This window comes from Lissotriton vulgaris, chromosome 5 (genome assembly GCF_964263255.1).
Source record: "Lissotriton vulgaris chromosome 5, aLisVul1.2, whole genome shotgun sequence".
Taxonomy (NCBI): domain Eukaryota; kingdom Metazoa; phylum Chordata; class Amphibia; order Caudata; family Salamandridae; genus Lissotriton; species Lissotriton vulgaris.
This window is the reverse complement of record NC_141693.1, coordinates 1,049,464,898-1,049,489,849: the sequence shown is the minus strand read 5'-3', so window position 1 is coordinate 1,049,489,849 and position 24,952 is coordinate 1,049,464,898. Positions and strand designations below refer to the sequence as shown.

General features: G+C 49.1%; 1 protein-coding gene across 4 annotated transcripts in view; it reads right to left on the bottom strand.

The window, feature by feature from the left end:
* The window catches only part of SUFU (SUFU negative regulator of hedgehog signaling), a 561,046-nt gene that overhangs the window by 456,031 nt on the left and 80,063 nt on the right, over positions 1-24,952 (bottom strand). For all 4 annotated transcript variants that reach the window (XM_086922691.1, XM_086922692.1, XM_086922694.1 and 1 more), the window contains exon 2: positions 4,470-4,604. In XM_086922691.1, coding sequence (XP_086778817.1) covers positions 4,470-4,604 — 135 coding nt within the window. The remainder of the gene's footprint in view (positions 1-4,469; positions 4,605-24,952) is intronic.

The window sequence follows — 24,952 nt, the reverse complement described above, 5'->3', positions numbered from 1 at the left end:
TGAAGCTCCACTCTGAAGCTCCACTCTGCACTCTGAAGCTCCACTCTGAAGCTCCACTCTGCACTCTGAAGCTCCACTCTGAAGCTCCACTCTGCACTCTGAAGCTCCACTCTGCACTCTGAAGCTCCACTCTGAAGCTCCACTCTGCACTCTGAAGCTCCACTCTGAAGCTCCACTCTGCACTCTGAAGCTCCACTCTGAATCTTCACTCTGAAGCTCCACTCTGAAGCTCCACTCTGAAGCTCCACTCTGAAGCTCCACTCTGAAGCTCCACTCTGAAGCTCCACTCTGAAGCTCCACTCTGAAGCTCCACTCTGAAGCTCCACTCTGAAGCTCCACTCTGCACTCTGAAGCTCCACTCTGAAGCTCCACTCTGCACTCTGAAGCTCCACTCTGAAGCTCCACTCTGCACTCTGAAGCTCCACTCTGAAGCTCCACTCTGCACTCTGAAGCTCCACTCTGAAGCTCCACTCTGCACTCTGAAGCTCCACTCTGAAGCTCCACTCTGCACTCTGAAGCTCCACTCTGCACTCTGAAGCTCCACTCTGAAGCTCCACTCTGCACTCTGAAGCTCCACTCTGAAGCTCCACTCTGCACTCTGAAGCTCCACTCTGAAGCTCCACTCTGCACTCTGAAGCTCCACTCTGAAGCTCCACTCTGAAGCTCCACTCTGAAGCTCCACTCTGAAGCTCCACTCTGAAGCTCCACTCTGAAGCTCCACTCTGAAGCTCCACTCTGCACTCTGAAGCTCCACTCTGCACTCTGAAGCTCCACTCTGCACTCTGAAGCTCCACTCTGCACTCTGAAGCTCCACTCTGCACTCTGAAGCTCCACTCTGCACTCTGAAGCTCCACTCTGCACTCTGAAGCTCCACTCTGCACTCTGAAGCTCCACTCTGCACTCTGAAGCTCCACTCTGAAGCTCCACTCTGAAGCTCCACTCTGCAGCTCCACTCTGCAGCTCCACTCTGCAGCTCCACTCTGCAGCTCCACTCTGCAGCTCCACTCTGCAGCTCCACTCTGCAGCTCCACTCTGCAGCTCCACTCTGCAGCTCCACTCTGCAGCTCCACTCTGCAGCTCCACTCTGAAGCTCCACTCTGAAGCTCCACTCTGAAGCTCCACTCTGAAGCTCCACTCTGCACTCTGAAGCTCCACTCTGAAGCTCCACTCTGCACTCTGAAGCTCCACTCTGAAGCTCCACTCTGCACTCTGAAGCTCCACTCTGAAGCTCCACTCTGCACGCTGAAGCTCCACTCTGAAGCTCCACTCTGAAGCTCCACTCTGAAGCTCCACTCTGAAGCTCCACTCTGAAGCTCCACTCTGAAGCTCCACTCTGAAGCTCCACTCTGCACTCTGAACGGTCAGACTCCAAAAATCGGCCCTAATCACAATAGTATTATTTCACCTGCGTGAATATAAGTCTTTGAAATTCTGGCCAGTGGTAATACACACAAGTAATATAAAATTGTTGTTCCAAAGAGCATTAAATGGAAATAAAACAAGTACCAGACCCATTGACGCCTGCACCTTAAAAGCGAAACTGACTGAAGCAAGCGCCCGGGCCACGTTGAAAAAAAAAGCCACACACATTAGATGCAGTCAAGGCGCGCTCACGAGGTCAGAAGGCACTCCACAGGAACAACTACCAGACACATTGTTTCATTTCACTCTGAAAGTGCAGGCGTCAAAGTGAAACTGACTAAAGGAAGCGCACAGCCCATTAGATGCAGTCAAGGCGCGCTCACGAGGTCAAATCTCCAAAGGAGAAGCTCGTGACAGCCTGACTACAGCAGAAAAAGCTCGTAACAGTCTGATGTCCACAATATTCCCACTAAAGTGGCAACATAAGTTGTCTCGCATAGACAGCAAAAGCTTCGCTTTTGCTTTCGTCTAGGCGAGACCTAAAAAAGGTGGAACATTGTGTTCCCGACTCTCCTATTAAGGGGAAGCAAAAGCTAAATTGACAACACAGAATACATAAAGAAAAAACTAAATATTAAGCTTGCCACTTTAGAGACAACAATAAGCCTTTACAATGGGAACAGGACTGGCTTGAATATGCTGAACTCACACAGGCTCACTGCTCATCCTGCACTCAGAAACTTTTCTCACGCTGTACTCGGGCACACACCTAATCGTGCACTCACAATACACACCTTGTAATTGGCACACAGTTCGCTCTATACTCTTGGGTTGGGCAACCCCCCAAACCCTGCTCTCATATAGGTTCTCAATTCACCTTTCGCTCACACATCACCTTGGACTGACATTTGCAGACCGACCTCTCACCGAGCACTGGCACTAAGGACAATCTACTCACCATCCACTGATGCATATTACTCACTATACACTCAAAGGCCTGCTGCTTATCCTCACTCAAAGGCACGGTGCTCATCCTTGGTCACACTTCTCACCCAGACCTCCTCACAAAATGGTAATGAGTCCATTATAAAAGTTAATCAGATTTCATTACACGGTTAATTTGCTACATTGTTTTCTTTAATGTTATTCCAGTCAGAAACCCTAACATGACAGGGCAATCGGTTGTATGTGTTCACCAGCCACTATCTTATAATAACCATTAGGAAACCACCTTTACAAAAATTAATATATGTTAAACAACAATGGTCAACGTAGCTGCTAAAACAGATTTCTCAGAAGGAATGGAGTGGAAAGAGGTGGGGGGAGAAAAAACACTTTTTGAAAATCAAATAAGGCGGAAGGTTTTGCAAGGTAATAGTGTGTCAGTTTCTATGCTTAGTTGGTCTAAGGATTTCCAAATTCAATCAGTTCAGCGGCACAACTCCAAATTTTCAAATTACTTTATTCCATCATACTGGTTCTCTACTCAAGAGTGAACACATATGCAACAGAAAGAGAGTGGGAGCACTGATCCAAGGCCACATTACAGACCTCAGTGGGGCACAAAAGTAGGCATGATATTTTTTTATGTGTACCAACGCGATTATCATATTGCTTGAGGCTCCAATAAAACCCTGATGGGGAACACCTGCCAACAAAATGAAAACATCTGGGAGTTGCTTGATAGCTGTACATGTTTGGCCCTGGGCACCTATGGCTCAATCACAAGGACACAGACCTCTACTTTATGTCTAAAATTCTGCTTTTTAAAAAATAAATAAACCCCCCACCAGTTTTAGACTGTAGATAAAGGTGTCAGATATACAAAGATTGCTTCTGATGAAAAACATGTTCACAGGTTTTTGACAAATGTCATATCCTTTCCCATAATATCCTTTCCCTCCACAAATCCTTCCCATGTATTTGTTAACAGCTCATCATAAAAAAAACAAAAAATGCTAAGCAGCTAAAGATCACCATATAGTTCAAAGGAAGCAGAACATTTATCATGGTATCCTTTCTTTAAAAAGGTTAGCAATGATCCATCCTACTGCAATTTCATTCACAAACCTGCTTGAAACAGACTCTGCCATTACTTAGTTTATTGATTTTGGAAAAGGGGGTGGTGATGGACAGAGTTTCTGAATGATGCAGAATACTCTTACCCAGTCAAGAGATCAGGGCTAGATCCAACACCGTTTTTTAGCTCACTGCACCATCCCAGCTCAGAACCCGGCTACATGCAAATTAGTCTGTTCCTGTCCCAGTGCATGATGGGAACAGGGCAAACCAAACTACCAAGCCAATTCTTATACTGGGAAGGAAACAAGCTTCCGGGGACCGGTTTCTGGCATTTCAGCCGTCGTCGGCCCGGCTTGCTTGAATCCTGATGGTGCAATGAGCAAGGGACTCACTTCTGAGTATACCCTCCCACACTTAGTGTGGACAAAATCGATTTTGGAAAAGGGGGTGGTGATGGACAGAGTTTCTGAATGATGCAGAATACTCTTACCCAGTCAAGAGATCATGGCTTGATCCATCACCTTTTCCAAAATCGATTTTGTCCACATTAAGTGTGGGAGGGTATACTCAGACGTGAGTCCCTTGCTCATTGCACCATCAGGATTCAAGCAAGCCGGGCCGACGACGGCTGAAATGCCAGAAACCGGTCCCCGGAAGCTTGTCTCCTTCCCAGTATAAGAATTGGCTTGGTAGTTTGGTTTGCCCTGTTCCCATCATGCACTGGGACAGGAACAGACTAATTTGCATGTAGCCAGGTTCTGAGCTGGGATGGTGCAGTGAGCTAAAAAACGGTGATGGATCAAGCCCTGATCTCTTGACTGGGTAGGAGTATTCTGCATCATTCAGAAACTCTGTCCATCACCTTTTCCAAAATCGATTACTTAGTTTATTCACTTGCTTGAAAGACAAAGCGTTATTTAAATTCAAGTTGCATTGTCCATTTGGCATTCAAATGAAGTAACAGTTACAGAATCTATATAACAATACCTGGGGTATAACTATATACCTTTACCCCCAAGCTCTAAGAGAACAGACCTTATTTAACATGCACATATTGAGATCAGAGAATGACTAGAAATACTTACTCATGTACTCTGTTGTCTCCGTACAGGTCACTCAGCCCAAAGCTCACATAATGCCAGTGCTCAGGAACACTCATGGTTGGACTTCCAAGGCTCCTATACATGCTGACATAGTCCAGAGGATCTGGGCCACCCAACCTGAAAAACAGACAACTACATTCAGATACTGCAATTGGATCTCTAGGAATGTCATTAACTAGCCCATTGACTGCACTAATATAGCCTTAGAGCCAGACGTAGCAGCATCTACCAGCCATTAAAGGCCCGCTCCAGCGTTAAAGGCCGAAGGCAAGGGCCTTTAGTGGCCGGTAGAGCCTGCTACAGAGGACTAAAAGGCTATTAGAACAATCCGCCCCTAGAGGGCAGAATGTTCTAATTTGTAAAACAAAGTCATCACGGAGCCCAAGGGGGAGGAAATCCCCTTGGGCTCCGTGAGGCCTTTGTTAACAGCAACAGCTTTGAACGAACGTTGGAATGTTGATGCTCCGAGCTTCTACAGGCCGTTAGAAGCCCAGAGCACTCCATGGTCTTCAATGAAGTGCTCAACATTCCAATGTTATAATGAACAATAATCAATCATCAATGAATCAAGTATGGTATTGAGATAGTTTCAAAAAATAATATAGCACTTAAGTCAGAGCACTGTTAAAAGAAGGCCCGGGAATTGGGACAAGGTGGCAAAAAGAAAAGGGGATATTAGCAATGGACCAGAAGACCAAGGCATTATGAAAAAATGAATACACTGTGGGGCAATGGGACATTCAACCAAACTGATCTATGTGAAGAATAACACACTCCCAAACATTTAAAATGTGTCCATGGTCCCGCATTTAACATGTATGCACTAAATCAGACCATACTCCCTTCACATACACACAGGTGTTTGTTGGAAAGGGATGGACACATAAATAAAAGACCGTCCTGCACCCCTCTACATGGAAGTTCCTCTATCGGCCAACGCATAGTAGGCAGAAGAGACAATGAGAGCAAATCAGAAATATGCTACTAAGAAACTAATGTTAACAGATACTGTACTTTATAAAAAGCCACGCAATATAACGCGGTGAGGAACATGGGAAGTTCGGGCCACCAAAAGAAAACGTTGTTAGTGTGTAGCACTCTTGCAAAGTACTTCACAAAAGCAAAATTATCATTTGAAAATAAGTGTCATTTGTTATTCTTCTCATAAATGGGTTCAGAGAATATAAATTCTACCTACTGCGGCTGTATTCCCATAAAAAAATGTTCAAGCAAAGCAGGCGAGATTTCTAAGTCACAGCAGGAGGGTGAGCAGGACCTGAATCTAACAAGTCAGAAGCATTTTACGGAAACTATCCCATCCTCCACGTCCAGAGCAGGGCTATTCAATAAGAACAGCAGCCTAGGGGGCGTGGCTAGCAGCCGATCATGGCGGCAGCATAAGGGACGAGCTCCGCGGCTGAAGCGGCCTCTTCGTCGATCCGACACAAAATCCGTTACAACTTCAAGCCCCAAAGGCAGGCACCGGATCCCAGGACCGGGCGGAGTGAGCAGCGACAAGCAGCGAGAAAATCCGACGTCCGTAGCCAAAGATACGTCGAAGCCTCCGACCGGCCTGCCAGCACCTCCAGAGCCGGGACCTTCCTTGGCTGTTCACCCCGCCGGAAGTGCATCCTGGCCGGAGAACTTGGACCGGAAGTGCCCGCGCGGCGGTGGCCTCACCAACCCGACCACACCTCAGGAGGTCGGAGACGGCGGCTCAGGCAAATCAAGGAAACAGTGCCCAAGGGGGGGACGGCTGGAATCCTGACAGCATCGGAGGTCATCTCCTAAAGTGCCGGGAGCCTGGGCATCGACAACGGAGTGAGTACCCGCCATCTTGTGACCTGAACGTCGCTACGCACTTGGCGACCTACGGAGCACCTCCCGCCCCGAAGAAGCTCGCCCGACCTGTTCGGTGCTGTATCGGACTGGTCTGGGGGCCTGCACTGATCCCAACATCCTGGCGCGTAGGGGCACGAGGAGCACAACCTTCGGCGGCATGGCGGGGAAAGGCCCTAAGGGCGGCGTCACACAGACTCGCATAGATCGCTTCACCTCCGACAAGCCCGCCGGATCCCCGGCAGGGAAGGAACAGACCGGTAAAACAGCCGACTCCCCTGGGGGAAAGAAGGCCACGCTGGACGACGTCATGGTAGCATTGGCACAACTGCAAACAACTGTTGGCGGAATCTCCACGGACGTCACCCTACTTAGAGCAGACCTCCACAAAATGTCGGAGAAGGTCAAGAATATGGAGGTGATCACAAAATCACTGGTGGAAGACGTCGCGGAACTCCAGCGAGAAATGGGGAAGATGGCGCAGGACAATAGAATGCTCAGGGAGAAGCTGGATGAGCAGGAAGGGCGTTCCAGGCGCAACAATATCCGCATCATAGGGGTACCGGAATCGGAAGGCGTGAAGGCGATGGATCTCTTTGTAGAGAACCTGATCACCAACGAACTAAAGCCAAAGGGACTGTCCAACTTCTTTTCGGTGGAGAGGGCCCATCGAGTCCCGGGTGGCCAACCGAAGCCAGGGGCTAACCCGCGACCCATAGTGGCACGTCTGTTCAACTTCCGTGACCGGGACACAATCCTACAGGCAGCCAGGTCCTCCCCCCCCCTCAAGATCCAGAACGCCACCATTGCCATCTTCCCCGACTACACCGCGGAAGTCGCCCGTCGGCGACGCACGTTTTTCGACGTGAAAAAGGAACTGAGGTCCAGGGAATTGCCGTATTCCATGTTATTCCCCGCCAGGCTACGGGTGGTAGCGGAGAACAAAACCTGGTTCTTCGACTGCCCCGAAAACGTGCAAGAATGGCTCGAGGGATGGAGACCGGGTCAGAACCACAGACGGACGAATCGCTCCAGAAAGGATCGGGCCGACGGCCATCGCAGAGACTCGCAGGCCTCCGGTGGGAGGCCGGACAACAGTGACTCTTTGGGAGCCGAGGGCGGCGTGGACGAGACTGAGGTACAATGAAAGCTTGGGGACAATTCATTCATACTTCAGTATTGAGACTAGTAGGCTGTGAAGCGCTTCCCGCCATTGGACACTGGGTGAAGGGCCTCCGGGGGTATGAATGAGAGACTGCCGGCTGCGGAGAGTCCCTCACCCCAACGCGCAAGTACACTGGTTTGGGGACGGGATATGCACTCTGCTAAGTTGGGGGGGCGGGCAGTTTTGAGTCCGTATAGCAGGGGGGCAGGGAGGGGGGAAGAGTTGAAAAAAAGTTTTTTCTACGGGACTGTTTGGTCCTACAAGTTTATGTTCTATGCACACTTAAGTATCTAGGCATGTTCTATGTAACCAAGATCTACTGGCACACTCGGGGCGCAGGGAGGTCTGATTGGGAGTCCAGCAATGGCTGCAACAGTTAGCCCAACCACGAAGAACTCACTGATTGTCATGTCCTGGAACGTGAGGGGCCTGGGGGATAAGATCAAGCGAGGGCTAGTGCTGCAGGGGATAAGGAGACGGGGCCCGGCTCTCATTCTCCTGCAGGAGACACACTTGTCGGGAGCGGCCACGAAGGCCCTGGATAGGAGAGGCTATCATATGGTAGTGCATGCGGAATTCACCTCGGGGTCCCGTGGTACTGGCATCCTGCAGAAAAAATCTTCCAAGTTCATCGTCAAGTCTACAGCAACGGATGACCACGGCAGATTCGCGGCAGTGCATGGCCAGTGGGAGGGGAAGCTCTTTAATATTGTCTCTGTCTATATCCCCCCAGCTCTACACTCTGAGGCCTTGCCGGATCTGGGCAAGTTCCTGCTAACACTCCCTGATGGGGAACTACTACTAGGTGGGGATTTCAACATGGCACTCACAAACTCAGAAGACCGCTTCCCCCCACGTGCGCACGCAGGTGGACCCAACAGGCTCCAGACATTCTTGACTGCACAGGGGTTGGTGGATGTATGGCGCGCTCTGCACCCTACTCAGCAACAATACACATACTACTCGGCCACACACAATAGCCTGTCTAGGATAGACTACATCTTCACTTTGATTAATGGACACCTTACGATAGCCGAAACCGAGATACTACCACGGGGGGTCTCCGATCATTCGCCACTCACATTGACACTCACCACTTCGACCATGGCGCGGCGCAGACTATTCCCGATTTTCCCGGGCTACCTCAAAGTGCCCCGGATTAACAAGGATCTTAAGAAGGTAACCCAACAGTACTTCGAAGAAAACCAATCCTCGGTGGCCTCCCCCTCCATACTGTGGGAGGCATATAAAACAGTGTTCCGGGGTCAGGCCATAGCAGCGATAGCGCATCACAAAAAGACGCACAGACGGGAGGCCCTCGAGATGGAACTAGGCCTAGAACGGGCCAACACGGCCCATATGGCGAACCCCTCTGACGACACGCTCCACGAACTCCAGATCCACCAGCACCGCCTCACAGATCACATGCGCAGGGTCACGATGTCGGACATTGCGGCTACACAGCACAGGGTATACGATATTGGAGACAAGGCCAGTAAATTGCTGGCATGGTTAGACAAAAGACAGGGGGGGGGGAAGAATATCTTGCAGATCATGGACCCACAGGGCAACAACCACACCCGCCCCGATGAGATAGTAAACGTCCTCGCCGATTATTTCGCCTCAGTCTACACCCCAGAGTTAGTGGTAGAGGAGGGGGAGGTGCAGACTGCCCTTGCCCATGTTCCCTTGCCAGAGCTGACACCTGAGATGTCCGAGGATATAGACGCACCTCTCACGGTGGAGGAGATCCAGATGGCCATAGGCGCCCTTCATCCAGGCAAAGCGATGGGCCCCAGCGGGATACCCATTGAGTGGTTGAAAGTCTTGGCCGAATCATTAAGCACACCCCTACTCAATATGTACGAGGATTCTAGAACACAGGGAACGCTGCCGCTCGATCAGCGGATGGCTACTATTGTGGCGATACCGAAGCCAGGTAAGCCCCCCAACGAATGCACCTCGTATAGGCCGATCTCCCTTTTGAACCCGGAGGCCAAAATTATTGCCAAAGTGTTGGCGAACAGGATCTTGCCAACTCTGTCACACCTGATCCACCCGGACCAGTCCGGATTCATGCCACATCGCAGCACTGCTTTAAATCTCCGCAGGGTGCATGGCGTGTTGGCGCGAGTTCCACTACTGCAAGAACCGGCTGCCATCCTCTCCTTGGACGCCAAGATGGCGTTTGACATGGTGGAATGGAGCTACCTCTTCGCAGTACTCACGCGTATGGGTTTTGGCCCGGTGTTCCTTTCCTGGATACGAATGCTGTACAAGGACCCGGTGGCGCAGGTGGCGGCCAACGGCCATATTTCAAACACCTTCCCCCTAGGCAGAGGCACTCGACAGGGCTGCCCGCTTTCACCCCTGCTCTTCGCCTTAGTTTTAGAACCACTGGCGGTTACGATTCGTACTACCCAGCTCCTGAGAGGGATACAATGGACCCCGTTATGGGAGGACAGAGTGTCTCTCTACGCAGACGACATGCTGATCTATCTCACAGATCTGGAGGAGAGTCTCCCTAACCTCCTGGCTCTTTGTACGGCTCATGGGCGAATCTCGGGTTACACCATCAACTGGGCTAAGTCCACCATTTTTGAACTGCGAGGCCCACTCCCGCCTCTCCCGGATTCCTGCCCACTGGAGCTGGCCCACACGTCATTTAAATACCTGGGGATTCATATCACCCGTAACGAGGCAGATTTCTCACGCCTCAACCTACTACCCCCCTTAGCTCGTCTCCGAGGAGACGTGCGACACTGGAAGGATCTCCCCCTAACACTCCTTGGCCGTGCGGCACTATTTAAAATGATGGCTCTGCCGCGCTTCCTATATGTGCTGGAGAACGCCCCGTATCTGGTGCCGGAAGGCTACCTCCAGAAAATAACGGCGCAAATCTCGGGCCTGTTATGGGGCAACCAGCCAGCCCGCATTTCCCACACTAAATTGAACAGGGGGTGGTACGACGGGGGCATCGCCCTTCCGAATGTACAGTTGTACTACTGGGCGGCCCAACTCAAAATCATTAACCAATGGATGCATGCCCCGCAGGACGACCCAGCGTACAAGGCCGACAGGGCACAACTGGGTGCCAACACCTTATTGGCCCCACTGTATCACCGTGGAGTGGCGGCAAAACTCACGGGGCCTACGAAACACACAGTCCGTATATGGTACAAGGCGCAGGCAAAGTTGAAGTGGGATGGCGTCATAACGAAACTTACACCCCTGTGGGACACAAAGGCGTTGGGCCATTTGCGGCGCTCCAAGGGCTTCACACAATGGGACAGCATCGGCATCTCCACGGTGGGGGACATGTGGACGAGGGAAGGAGTGATCTCATTTGCCACTTTGCAGGACCAATATGAGTTGGGGAACACAGAGCTCTACAGATACATCCAGGTCCGACACGCACTCCAGGCAGCAATCTCACCAGACGCACCCCTGCCCGAATCCTCCCCTCTGGAGGATCGGCTACTTACTGACTTCATGCAAGAAGGGGCGACATCGCTGACATACCGCAAGCTGATTAACAATATGCCTGATCCACTGGGGAAACTGAAGGGCAAATGGATGGCGGAAGTGGGTGACCTGGATGACAATGACTGGAACGCAGCCATGGCATCCCCCCGTGAAGCAGGCATATCATCTAAATTTCGCCTAGTGCAGCTAAAATTTCTTCACAGAATCTACTACACCCGTACATTACTTCACAAACTGCACAGGGCGGATCATCCATATTGCCTTAGGGGCTGCGGGGCAGAAGGTACCTTCATACACACGGTGTGGGAATGTCCATTGTTAGTTGGCTACTGGCAACGGGTAATACGCACGATGGCCCAAGCTCTTCATACCACCCTCACCCTAGACTCACGGCTCTGTCTGCTAAACATCTGGGGGCCGACTGACCTCACCTTTCATGCAAGGACCTGGGTCACAGTGGGGATGGTAACAGCGAAACGGGACATAGCACAGAAGTGGGGGTCGGCTGATCTCCCCACGCTACCCCAATGGCTCCGCAACATGGACATGCTCATGTTGACTGAAAGGGCGGTGTATAAATTGAGGGGTAACCCACGTAAATGGAACGGGGTGTGGCAATCCTGGAACGCATACAGGGGGGATATCTGCGAACCATTGGAGGAAGATGATGATGGGGGGTCGGACAGTGACGAGGAGCGTTGATTGGGCTGTAACTAGGTGCATAGGGCGAGCGCAACGGAGGCGGGTGGGTGCAGCCGTGGGAGGTGGCACGGGAGGGAGTGGGACATAGGGGGGCTGTGCAACAATACGCTGCTCTCTTTACAGATGGACTGTGCTATGAGTGCCGAAAGCTACTACCTCAAGTACGTGCCGGACCAAAGTGTGCTGTTTTTACTGTTTTATGTTTATTGTAAGGTGCGAACGGCAAGACTCAGACGGATAGTAGCCAACAAAACACAAAATTGCAAACTGTATTTTTTCGACACAAGTATATTCCTACTCATCACATCGTCGACGAAACTCGCAATGCTATATACTACTGTGGATGTTATAAGTTTTTGCCCTTATGAATACTGTCTCACCTCATTCACCTAGTAACTTATGTATGGAAATGCGATGGATGACAATGTACCTACTATCTTTGTTTTGCACCAAAAAAAAAAATTAAAAAAAAAAAAAAGAACAGCAGCCTATTTCAAAGCTATGCCGAGTAGGGGACTTTACTGTAAAACCTTTTCTTTAGAAATTAATTTTACTCTGTGCAAGGAAAGCGAATAAGTGTACTATGCATGAAACTTACATTCTGGAACTTTCAGTACATTATTTATGTATATGACAAGGTAACATAATTCTCCTCTTTGCGCTACAAGAAAAATTCTCTGCATCCCGTCCCACAAGTCCGGGATACTCTGATTATTATCCACTAGAATACACATCCTGCTTTCACCCTCACCTAGTGCCCAACAACATCGGCCATTTAGCTAAAAACTATGGAGCTATGACATGCCCTTAGGGATCAAAAGATATTTAAGATCGGAGGGGCCTGAATTTGAAAACATGGGGTTGGCATTACCACGGTCTTGGATGTGGGGGGGACTGACAGTTAAACAAGCATTTGTAGTGCAATAGGTCTCGCATTATTTAAGTTAGAGCCATTGGCATTGCTAAACAATGCAACACCAATAGCTCAAACTTTAATAATGCGTGACCTATTGCATTGCAAATGCCTGTTTCTTAAGGAGGAAGGATTTAATTATGTTTAAGCCAGTTAGAGTTCACATATGAACAAGCTGAGCAGCGACCAATGAGAATTTTGCCTGGTGGTCTCAGTTTGACCATGAACATAATGCAAGCCCGTGTCTTAGGAGCAGTGACTCCTGGGTAAACCATTTGTACATAAAGGAGTAGATTCATAACTCAAAGAACACGTGCAAGTGTTTCGGTAGGAGACAGGGTTTGTGTTAGAGAGTAGGAAGTAGTGGCGCTCTGAGCAGTGTGATATTGTCGCTGAGATCGGTGTGCAGTAGGCACGCGGTGCAAAACAGGACAGGGGAACACAAACATTTCGGAAAAAGGCCCCTTAAATGATCCAGGCAAGCCTAGACCTACTGGAATGAGAACAGATCCTGGTTGATAGTCCAAGTATAGGGACTAAGTTTTCTACTGATACAGATTAAATGCTTGGAAAAAGAAGCGTAAAATGTCAAGTTTCGTGTGAATAAAGTTTTTATAAGTCAAAAGGTGGGCAGTACAGTAAGGAAGTAGCCAGCCGACACGTGTTTCGTCACACCGTGAAGAACGTGTAATTCATCAGGGCTGTAGGGCTACAAGGTAGGAAGAATCGTGTAGATAAGGAGCGGCGGAGAAACGACCCCGTCCGCATGTGCGATGAGGCGATAAAACGCCAAGGGTAGGTTGCTGGGTCAGGCAAGGGTAGCAGGGTCAAAGGCGTCCTGGGGAAGCGGCTGAGCGTGGAAAAGCAACGCACGCGTAAGTGCGTCTATCTGCGAGGAGACGGCATACGGGTGTTGGATCCCTCCTCAGTAAAGGACTAAACTTCAATCCCCAGGCACAAGGGGATCTCTGCAGGTTGAAAATCGATCTATTCAAATTCATTCGGAATCTCAAATTACGCAAACACTTTGCCAACACTGTCAACCCCGCCAAGAGAACCATCAGTGTCTATGACACCAACACACCAAGTTTCCAGACCATAAACGATATAAAAGCCACACACCTCCTGCTATCTCTGACAGACAATGACGACCACCCTAGGAGCATGGAATCTCTACTATAGGATCTCAACATCGATCCAGGTACCACCATTCCTAGTGGCCTCAAATCCAAGTCCACCTGGGCACCCACCCTGTCGGGTGGTAACTTCATTGACGCATTTCACAACCTTGTACTGGATGATTCGGATAAATACGAGCACGAAACCTTCGGCAAAACGAGACACAACAAAGACAACCTCACCAAAGGTGAAAGACGCGCACTCAATGCCCTGAGCAAAAACGAAAACATCATCATTAAATAGGCAGATAAAGGGGACAATGTTGTGATAATGAACCACACTGATTATCATGGAGAAATCATGAGGCAACTCAATGATACCCATTGTTACGAAGTTGTGAGCAGCAACCCCATGGGTCCTCTTACGATCCTCATCAACAAGAAACTCCAAGAGTGGAACACCAAAGGCCTATTAGATGATGATGAGATAATGTATATGAACGTCGTGAGGCCTATCTACCCCTGCTTCTACATTTTGCCCAAAGTACACAAACTAGCCCCTTTTCCACCTGGCAGACCCATTATCTCTGGGATAGGGGGTCCTACAGAGAGATTATCTCAATACGTTGATTTATTCCTAAACCCCATGGTCAGAAACTTGCCGTCCTACATCCAGACACGAAGCATATACTTAGCATCCTGTCCGACATCCAATGGCAACCCAACACCATCATAGCCACACTGGACGTAGTGACTTTATATACTTCCATAAACCCAGATTTGGGATTACAAACGATGACCAGACTCCTCCAACACAGACCTGCCATTTTCTGGGAACACACCGAAATTGCTTGTTGCTATGATGGAGAACATACTCAAGAACAACTTCTTCACTTATAATCCGAAATGTTATAGACAAACCAAAAGGAGTCGCATTGGGCTCAAAATTCTCTCCCTCGTTCGCCAATCTGTATATGGGCGTCCTTGAAACAGATTGGTTATGGGGACCCAATGGCGCAGAATGGACAGATAATATCATTTATTGGGGCAGATACATTGATGACTGCCTACTACTATGGTCAGGATAAAAAAAAACAGTTGGATGTCTTCTGCAATTATCTAAACAACAATAACATGGAGATGAAAATCACGTGTCATTTCAGCCTCTATCAAATCCCATTCTTGGACATCGAACTATATATGTCACCAACAACACCCTACAGACCAGGTTGTATCGCAAAGAGACTTTGTGCAATGCACTCTTACATGCAGACAGCTCCCATTCTGCACATCAAATCGAAACAATCCCCTTTGGCGAATTCATATGAGCACGCAGAAATTGCAGTGACGATTCAGAATTCAACAACTGCCTGATCGACATGAAAAACAGATTCACCAAACGTGGGTACAAACGAGCCACCACAGAGAGAGCGGCCACCAGAATCAAAAGTGTCAAGAGAGAAAGTACGCTCGCCACCAAACCTATAGCTACTCTCAACAAAAAACCAATACGAGTCATCACAGACTATAATGACACTAGTGTGATCATGAGGCAAAGCTGTAACAAACATTGGAAAACACTGCTCAACTACACAATCCTCAAAGAGCTAATTCCCACGAGACCACAATTCACCTTCAGAAAGGGGAAGACACTTAGAAATAGACTAAGCCCCACAGTACCCAAAACTATCGCCACTTCTACCCGGCTAAACCCCTACACGAGGGGTTTCCATAAATGTGGATGTTGTGGAGCATGCAAATGGGCACGCAACGGAGTTAAAGAATTCTCAGATTGGAGAAACCGGAAATTCAAGATCAATCTGAACATCAACTGCAACACTCTGTATGTTGTCTACATTGTAGAGTGCACCTGCAAAAAGTACTATATAGGTAGCACCATAAGGACACTAAAGGAACGTATCATGGAACACGTGAGAGCCATGCACAACGTGGACGCCAGATACCCGATGGCTATCCACATCAACAACTGTAACACACAGGGTCCCCACAAAAGTCTCAGCTACTTTGGCATTGACGCCATGGAACCGTGTGCCAGAGGTGGAAACCGCGAACTGAAACTGAGAAGACTCGAAGCCACCTGGATCATGAGGCTTCAAGCAGTGAGACATGGGCTTAACATTGATCATGAGCTACAATACTTCCTTGGCTCCTCATCTATAAACCACTATGTTAATAGCTCATTCTCTGCACCTATTCTGTGTTACCCAGAATCCTTTAATGTATTTCATTGACTGTACTATGCATCCCTAACCCTTTGTGTTAATATTGCATTTTTTGTACCCATGTTTTGTCATCCTCAATCCCTTTTAATGCATTTCACTTTCTGGACCATCTTTCCCCTTCGTCACCATCCTACTGGCTTTTTCTGTTCTCTACATCATCTCTGTTTGGATACCTTTCCTGCTTATCCTCCCACAGACTTTTTAGGTTGAGCAGACCTGCATTCAAAGCGAAGCTTTGATTGCTGTCTGCTTCTAGACCTATTGTCAGCCGTATTTGGGAATGTGGACAAGAGAGGTGCACGAGCACAGATTGCACCTCGTGGGCGTGCACGGTGCCGTGCCCCTCTCCTGCCTCGGAAGGTCCAACACGCATGCGCATACCCAGAGAGACACAAACGAGCACCCATGCACGCACCCATACATACAGAGAACCCACCCCCGCCATCGCATGCACACACACTGCATACACACACTGCATACACACATGCTCCCCCCTTACCTCACCAGAGACACACACACGAGCGCACATACACACACGCATACAGAGACACCCCCGCCGTCGCACACACACGCGCGCACACATACACACACGCGCCCCCCCCCCCGCTCCCGAATACAGTCTTACTTACCGCCAATCCGATGTTCTGTAGCCTATGCGGGGCTCTCCCTCGGGCATGGGAGCCCCACGTCACCACTGCTACTCGGGCCAGGAACTCCGTGGGCGCTGATTCGCGCACAAGACGGAAGTCCCGCCCCACGCTAAGATTCGTTTTCATGAGTGCGCGCGGACATCTTGTTTGAAGTGTCATTCCATGATAGTTTGGTTGTTTTTACAGATTGGTTACAGGAAATGCTTCGAGGCGCCACTACTTTTTAATGGGAGGTTTGTGTCCTTAAATCTTAGTCCTGTGTTACTCGTTTGACGTGCATGTTATGAGATGCTTTGGTTGCGCTGCTCACTGCTTACGTCTCTGCCACGCTTCGTTAACCTGTAGAATGGAAACTTATCAAATTGTGAGCCAGGCAGTGGCAATTCATTAGAGGTCACTCCAAGTTACATTTTGGAGAAAAGCCGTCGAAAAAGTGAGTCACAATACATAATTAGAAAGCTAATTACATGTTGCACATCGAACATTTTGTATTGCTCGAGTCGCAACTGCTTTGTTGTCTTACCCCCACGTTCAACATAACTTACGATACTGTACATTAAATATAACTGATTGCTGCGTTGAGGAACAGTAACATGCGCATCTGCAGTGATTGCGCGGTCTCGGGGATTCCAATATTATTGAGAGATTATTTCACACCACGTCTCTTGTGGTTTTGTTCCAGTAAATGCAGATACACAGCTTTACCATTTGTTTCTATTATGTAACACTTTCCGCGAATACGTTCACCTTGTTTGATGTATGAAAGGTGGGAGTAAAAGGTTCCATAACATGGACGAGTTCACGATGGTGCCGAAACACGCATGATACCCGTTTTGTGTGTGTATTTTCTTCACTTTTGTGTGAAATTGTTGTTTCACCTGAACGAGACTTATGTTTGTTACGTGGCCATAGATTCTTAGTAATTACGTGCGAGTTGTCTTTCCTTGGTAATGTGCATTGCTATAAATGTGTCTTGTCAATTGATGCGGAAAGAATGGCATTTTCTAAGTATCCCTGTTCAGATCAAAGCATTTCCAACTTCTAAAATATATTACCAGCATCTGAATTAGTTTAGCCAGGATTTCCTCTAGAAGTATCGTATTGTCCTGCCACGGCAATGTTGGGAAAACATCACTGTGGCCATATGTCGTTTCAAATTCTAGCGCTGTCCGTCAAAGCCTGTTTTATTTTGCCGTTTATGGGGGCTACATTATATTACCCAGAACCTTGCATTCCTGTAGATGTTTTCAATACTGAAATATACATTACAACGTTATAAGACATTATATTTCTTGGTTTTAGGTAAACATTTCTGCAAATTGTAATGCTTTGCTAAGCTATACCCTGTCAAACAATAGGAACGTATTTTGCTTTTCACCTACTACAAGTTGATTTCAGTCTGTTAATAGGTACTTTTTCGGGCCCTCCATGAAATATATATGTCTTTCTACGAACTTTCCCAGAATGACCCTCGTCAGTTTCTTGACTATGTCTGCATTTAGCAGTCCTTTAATTTGTCTGTGTACGGGTGATTTTGTATCGTTTCATGCGATTGGTTTGGTTGTTCCACATCGATTTCTGTTTGGCAGACCAGAGCACCGAGAGTCTTTAATACATTGACTTGCCCAGGTTCACAGAATGTCGTGCGGTGGAGACGCTGCAATTTGTATACAGGCCTCCTGGATCTACCTTCATCAGGATAGCCCCTAGACATAGATTCTTCAAATGTATGCTACACCGAGGGTTATACATTTTAAATATTACATTTTTAACCAGGATGAATCTGGTAAACTTCTATTTATTTTATGTCCTGCTGTAACAACAACATGCTAATGGGACCTGATATTTTAAGATCGTGCAGTGTTAATTATTTCATTAACGTTCATGGACATGCCTCTTTCACTTTCTTAACGAGGGATGGCATGCGATTGCTACAACCCAGAGGCACCACTTATTTGAACAAATTGGTGGCTCTGCAAGGATCTGCCGAGCTAGAAGCCCAACCCTTGAAAGCATGATTTGAGGCTTTGTTTGGGAGTGGGGGGGGGGGCAATAGAGCAGTAGTAGTTTAATGGCAGTTTGAACCTGCTTCCCCAGTGCCAAAATTGGCAGCTCTGGCCATTACGCCATATCCTCTCCTAACTTTCAAGGTTAGTTGTTGGTTCCATTTTAGGCGGCGGAGAGGCGCTAACAGGAGTTGCAGGAGGGCTGGTGCAAGCTACCTCCTACCTAAAGAGAGCACCGGCAATTATTTTTTTACAAATTAACCACTGGCTCGGAGCAATATTACATATCGCATTATATAGGCATCCATTATCGTGTTTTGCAACAGGGAAAACTTGCTGCACGTCACTGGAACATATTTCTCAAAATTCGATCGTACACAACTTGCAATCGTTGGAATCGTGCGCATTAAAACCTCTTTATCAGCGCGATTGGCTGATGTTGAAGTCTGGTACGCAACAACTGGTTCAAATATGTTAGCTCAATGTTTCACGCTTTATTACAAATGTCACCAAAAAAATGTTAATATTTCACTTCTGTTCATTGTATTTTATGGTGACGAAAATCCAAGAACATAATCTTCCCAAAAGTTATTTACAAAAATGTAAGCTAGTGCCATTATAAATTACAATAACTTTTATTTAACTATTAATTATTGAAAAAAATAAAAGCCATTGTTCTTTGTAATATCAATACATCTAAGTCATGTAAATACAACACATATTGCATTACAAATGCTAAAGATGTCACATTTCAAGAGGTAAAACTATTGGCATTATAAATGACAAATCTATTCATTTTGCTATTCTCAAAACCAACACATAAATAAAAAATTTGTCATTTACAATACTAATAGCTCAAACTTTCCTAATGCGAGACCTATTGCATTGCAAATGCTTGTTCCATTTTTTTTCAACCGTTTATACACTTATGGCACCGTCCATTTAGTTTTTTATCTGACTTCTGGCATTGGTTTCTGGTTTCATTCACTACCCTTATATTCATCTAGTTTCTCTGACATCTGCCTTATACTTTCTTTGACCCTAGCCTCTCTCCCCGTCCCTCCACATGTCCACATGCCTTTTGTTGCAGTTCTCCCCCCTCCCTCGAACCCCGGGTTTCTATCCCTCCAATGTGTTTTTTTTATTTATTTCATTTCCGTTTCCTCACTTCCTGCCACAGCCTACGCGACTCGCCCCCCACGCTAACGTGCACGCCCACGGCATCCTCTGAATGGCAATCGGCTCGCTACTTGCCGATCCAACACCCGGATGCCGTCTCCTCGCAGATAGACGCACTTATGATAGCGTTGCTTTTCCACGCTCAGGTAAGCCCATCCCCATTCTATCCAAGGCCCATCCACCACCCACTGGGTCCCGATCTACCCTGACCTCCTTTTCCATCCCAGTCCTTTTCTTGCCTTCATAAAGCCGCTTCCCCAGGACACCTTTGGCCCTTCTACCATTGCCTGACCCAGCAACCTACCCATGGCGTTATATCACCTCATCGCACATACGGACTGGGTAGTATCTCCGCCTCTCCTTATCTACACGATTCTTCCTACCTTGTAGCCCTACAGGTAATTTACCTCCGTTTTCCTACTTCTCCTTTAACATGTTTTACTGTCTTCCTACCCTGCAGCTTTAAAACCCGCCCGAAACCTTCAACTGTTGTACCTATTTTGTATATACCTGGTCACCATGTGTTAACTAGCTCGGCCGGTCCTTCAGCCATTTATGTTGCAGATACCCCCAATGTTTTTCTGCTTATTTTACATGTGATTATCAGCAGTTCATGTGTCACAGCCGTATGTTTTTCTCGCAGTGTTCATATGACCACCATTATTACCAGTGCCACACTCAATACCTCTTGGAATCTCCCACAGTGCTCCAGTTTCTTTCACCCGACCTAATTATACCCGAAGTAATGTGTCAAGTATTTGTACTGAATGGTTCGTACGCCAACGCATTGTACCTTGCTTTTTCTCCCATACAGGTCCGTACCCTGCCTTTCTTTTCTCCCACACAGGTCCACACTTTATGCATACATTTGCTGATTTCATGTGTGTGTTTATATGTGAATTACTTTGCAGCAATATTCCTATTATTCGATTTTTCTCCCTACCAGATGTACACCGTGCAATTATTCTTTTTTAACTGTTTACCTCCATACATATATTTATCATCCATTCTGTAACAATCAGTGTTAGTTTTTGCACCTTGACCGGTCTAAGCTTCAAGCCTTTTGTTTATTGTATTTTGTATATGCTTCTCTTCACACCCTCTTCACGTTTGTCACTGCAAACTCGCCTATGACGGGCCGATCCATAACCGCCGCAACATGGTTTTCTTTTCTTCCTTTTCTTCCTCTAGGAAAGCAAGATTCTACAAGTTTCGCATAGTATTTCCAGAGCTGCACCTGTCATTCTACTTGTTCAGTACCTTGCAGCACTCGTGAATGTCCGGCGCTGCTCCCCCCTTTTTAGGTTTCGCTGGGGGGCGGAGCCGTTAGGCTCCTCCTCCAGAGAAATCTGTAGTTTCTAGTATGGGTGACTTGAACACGCCTCTCTGCTTCATTGGCTAGCTCCATAAATGGAGGCTAGCCATTGGAACAGAGAGGCGTCCGTCAATGCCGGACCAGACACGGGGGCGTTCCCGAGATTCTTTGGCTTTTGCCGACGTCACGCGACGCCGGGAACGCCCCCGAGTCTGGTCCGGCCCGGCCGTGATTGCTGCTGTCCTGGGCATGTTTTTCCCCGGCACGTTTCCTGCCTCCCTCCCGCCGTTCGTGTTCTCTCCCGCCCCCCTCCCCCCTCACGCCCCCTGTGTCCTCTCCCGCCGTCCGTTCCTCTCCCGCCCCCCCCCTGTCCTCGTAGGCCTCCCTCCCGCCGTTCGTGTTCTCTAACTTCTCTCCCGCCCCCCTCCCCCCTCACGCCCCCTGCCCGGGAGTGAGCCGAAGCTCTGCCTGGGCTCCTGAGCCGCTGGTGGAAGCAGCCGCGGAAGAGCTGGCTTCGTATCTGCTGAGGAGTAACCTTCGGCCCCGGCCGGCCGTCGTCAGCTCTCCCCCTCAGCCCGGCGATTGGTCCTCGGCCGCCGGGACTCCCCCGCGTCATTCCTGGGCCGGGCAGAGATTGGCCCGACCTGAGAGGCGTCCCCGCGCGCGCCCGGAGGTATCTGGAGTCCGGCCGTCCCTCAAAGCAAGTCCGGAGAGAAGGAGCAATGCGACCCCCGCAAGGAGCCCCCGCCAGAGTGCCCGGTAAGTCAAATGGGCTAGGGAAGGCTCCGTGTGGCAGGGTGTCACTCCTCTGAGCCTGCAAGGCTCCCTCGATATCCGAAGCCCTGCGAGGCTCCCCCGTGTTGTCCTGAGCCTAACTTCTTTTAGTGTCGCTCTTCTCGTTATAAATACCTAGACAATGGAGCGGGTGTTTACAGAGAGCTCTCGCTACAGCCCAGATCACAAGAGGAAGAGACTGCCTTTAATTTATGATTTAGAGTGCACGACCTCGATTCTTGTGCCTCGAGGCAAGTTGACCACCAGAAGAAGAAAGAGGTAAATAGGAGGGTTGCACAAAAAGACATTGGCCATGCCCCCTTGAGAGACCCCCCAGTTTTTTCATCCCACTTAACGCTGCTCAGTGCGATGTATTTACTGGTTAATATGTGCGATTCACCTTATTTTTTGACGGATTCGAAAAAGAGCGTTTATTTGCTGGCAGTGAAAGGACTCGGGACTGAACTGCAATCTGGTCGCTGAAGCGCAATCTTTTCGAATAACCTTCAGAGGCGGCTTGGGTTTCTCTCATGCCTAAAGGCTACCCGTCAGACTTGCTCCTGCTTGGGCGAGAACGCGAGATATGATCTTCAGAGGGAGAAAGTAGGGCACTTATCTTTATTCTGAGATCCTCTAAAAATAACACGCAGAATTGGAAAGCAAAGTTAACACTTCAAACGGCCGTCTGTAGTTGTAAGACCTTGTTCCGGAGGGCGGCGGGGGAAGTAAACAAGGTTTCAGATGACGTTGGGCGCTGGGTCGCTGATGGCGCGTGGGATACCGGCTCGCGCCAAGTGCGGCGTCTGGCGGCACGGCATTAGTCCTTATCTCGGCCATCCATGTGCGGATCCTGGCGGGAATATTGAATCTGAGGCTCGGCCTCCTATCAGCTGCCCACACCTGGAAGGGTGAATGAAATTGTGGAGACGGGGGAAGCGTATAATCTTTAGAGGATTACCTGTCTTTTGCTCCGCGTTGGGAATGCACAAAGTCTGTGTACAGGAATGGAGTTTGTCCCCGTCATCAGTGGCGTAATGCAAAATGATGGGCCTCCCTGCAAAATGTGTTAGGGGCCCGTGACGGACCCATGTGCCACATATATTGATAGGCGGAGTGGGGCGGGGGACCCCTGAAGGGTCGCGGTCGCCTGCAGCTAGTGGCTTCAGGGAGCTGTTTAGTCCCTGCCCGCATGAAATAGATTTAAACCCAATGCGCTGCAGTGAAGGCGACGGCGGGAAACCTTACTAAGAGCATTCTTTGTCTTCATGCCTTCCTTTCCCCTTTATTCCTGCTGCTGCTATAAAACCTCTCCTGCCCTTAAGTGCACCTGGACTGATGATGAAATATCATGAAATCGGCCATGGGCTCAGAGCTGGACTGTCCATCCAGGCACTGTGCCATTCCCAGAGTGCTGGAGACCTGGGGGCTGCTTTCAAGGCTGGGAGGGCAGTCATGATCCAGCTTTGAAAGACCCCGTGATGATCCAGTCCTAGAAGCAATCCTCTGCTTGTCGCACTCGCAGCACCAGGGGTCAGCTCGCTCCCTTGGACTTGTAGCAGCACCTTTCACTGAGAGGAGGGGGTACATCTATGCTGTGAGAAAGAAGTGTCACCGCGGTAAGAGGCACCTTTAATAGGTCTAGCAGAGACCATCGCCCAGAGCCCTCTCCTCATCTCCCGCTGTCCGTTCCCGCCCCCCCCCCCGCTGTCCGTTCCCACCCCCCCGCCAACGGAGGTAGCCTCCCGAGTCAGAGTTGGTGGGCCGAAGTTGCATACGCTTCACGCTATCCGCACCTCACAGCCATGTGGTACTGGTTCATGTCCATTCCTCAGTGGAGGGCCAGGCACGGTCTGCCCCAGCGGCGCGACCCCCCCCCCCCCCTCCCCCCGGCGGGTGTCAGCAGGACCTGCCTTCAGTGACCATTCAAACAATCCTCACGGGGATATTATGCTGCTCCCGTTGCCTTCCCTCTCACAGGAGTGCTGTGTGCAATATTTCTAGCCTCACAGGAGCCCTGGCTGCATTGCTTCTATACACATACTAAGAGTTATTTCAAGGGGAACCGGTAACACGTTTCAAGGGTGTCGCTTCTTCAACACTGTGCTCCACGCGCCGCGACGAGCAACCCCACACATGTGTTATTTTGAATTTGATGCCCACACATTACAGATGGTACTTTCGTGGCAGTGCAGGAATCGTTTCATCATCTTAAAAAAACAGCATCCCTGAGCAGTTCAGTGTAGTGAGGGCGAGCAGTTGGACCGAATGGTATATTCAGGCAGTGTGTGTGTGTGCGGGTGTTGTCCCAGCCGTGCCCCGTCACTCAGCGGAAGTTGCATACGCTTCACGCTATCCGCACCTCACAGCCATGTGGTACTGGTTCATGTCCATTCCTCAGTGGAGGGCCAGGCACGGTCTGCCCCAGCGGCGCGACCCCCCCCCCCCCCCCCCCCCCACCCCCCGGCGGGTGTCAGCAGGACCTGCCTTCAGTGACCATTCAAACAATCCTCACGGGGATATTCAAGTGCGGCATGCCGAAACAGAACCTCGCCTGCGCCAATAGTCTAGTGCTTGCCAGGGTGCCAATATGCACCTCTTCTCCATTAGAAGCTGGGGGGTGCCGTGCGACAAGATAGCGGATGCCGGCCCAAGGGGATCGCAAGTGCCAGTGCTGTCAGCTGTTGAGCGGGGCAGGTTCGATCTTCTCCCGTGTGGCGCCACTCAGCTCACTCAAGGGATGACATCAGTGCACTTCACAGTATCCATCCATAGGCACACCTCAACATGTCCGCACCGCAACTGGCAGTATTACAAGTGGCATCAGAGGGGCCAGCGGCTCATCAGGATGGGACCTATGTCCTGCTGCAGGCTGCTACACCGTTGGGGCCCAGCTCAGTGAATCCTGTTGTAAGGGCAGTGGTGACATCTGCAATTTGGGTAGCGAAATTGCCCAGTGGCTGTCAACGTGAACCAGTGCCACAAAGATTAAACTTAAGTGGGGGTCAAAGATGTTGATTTAATCGCTACATTCACAGCAGCATTACCTGTATCATTTCAACTAGTGCTGCTCCCGTT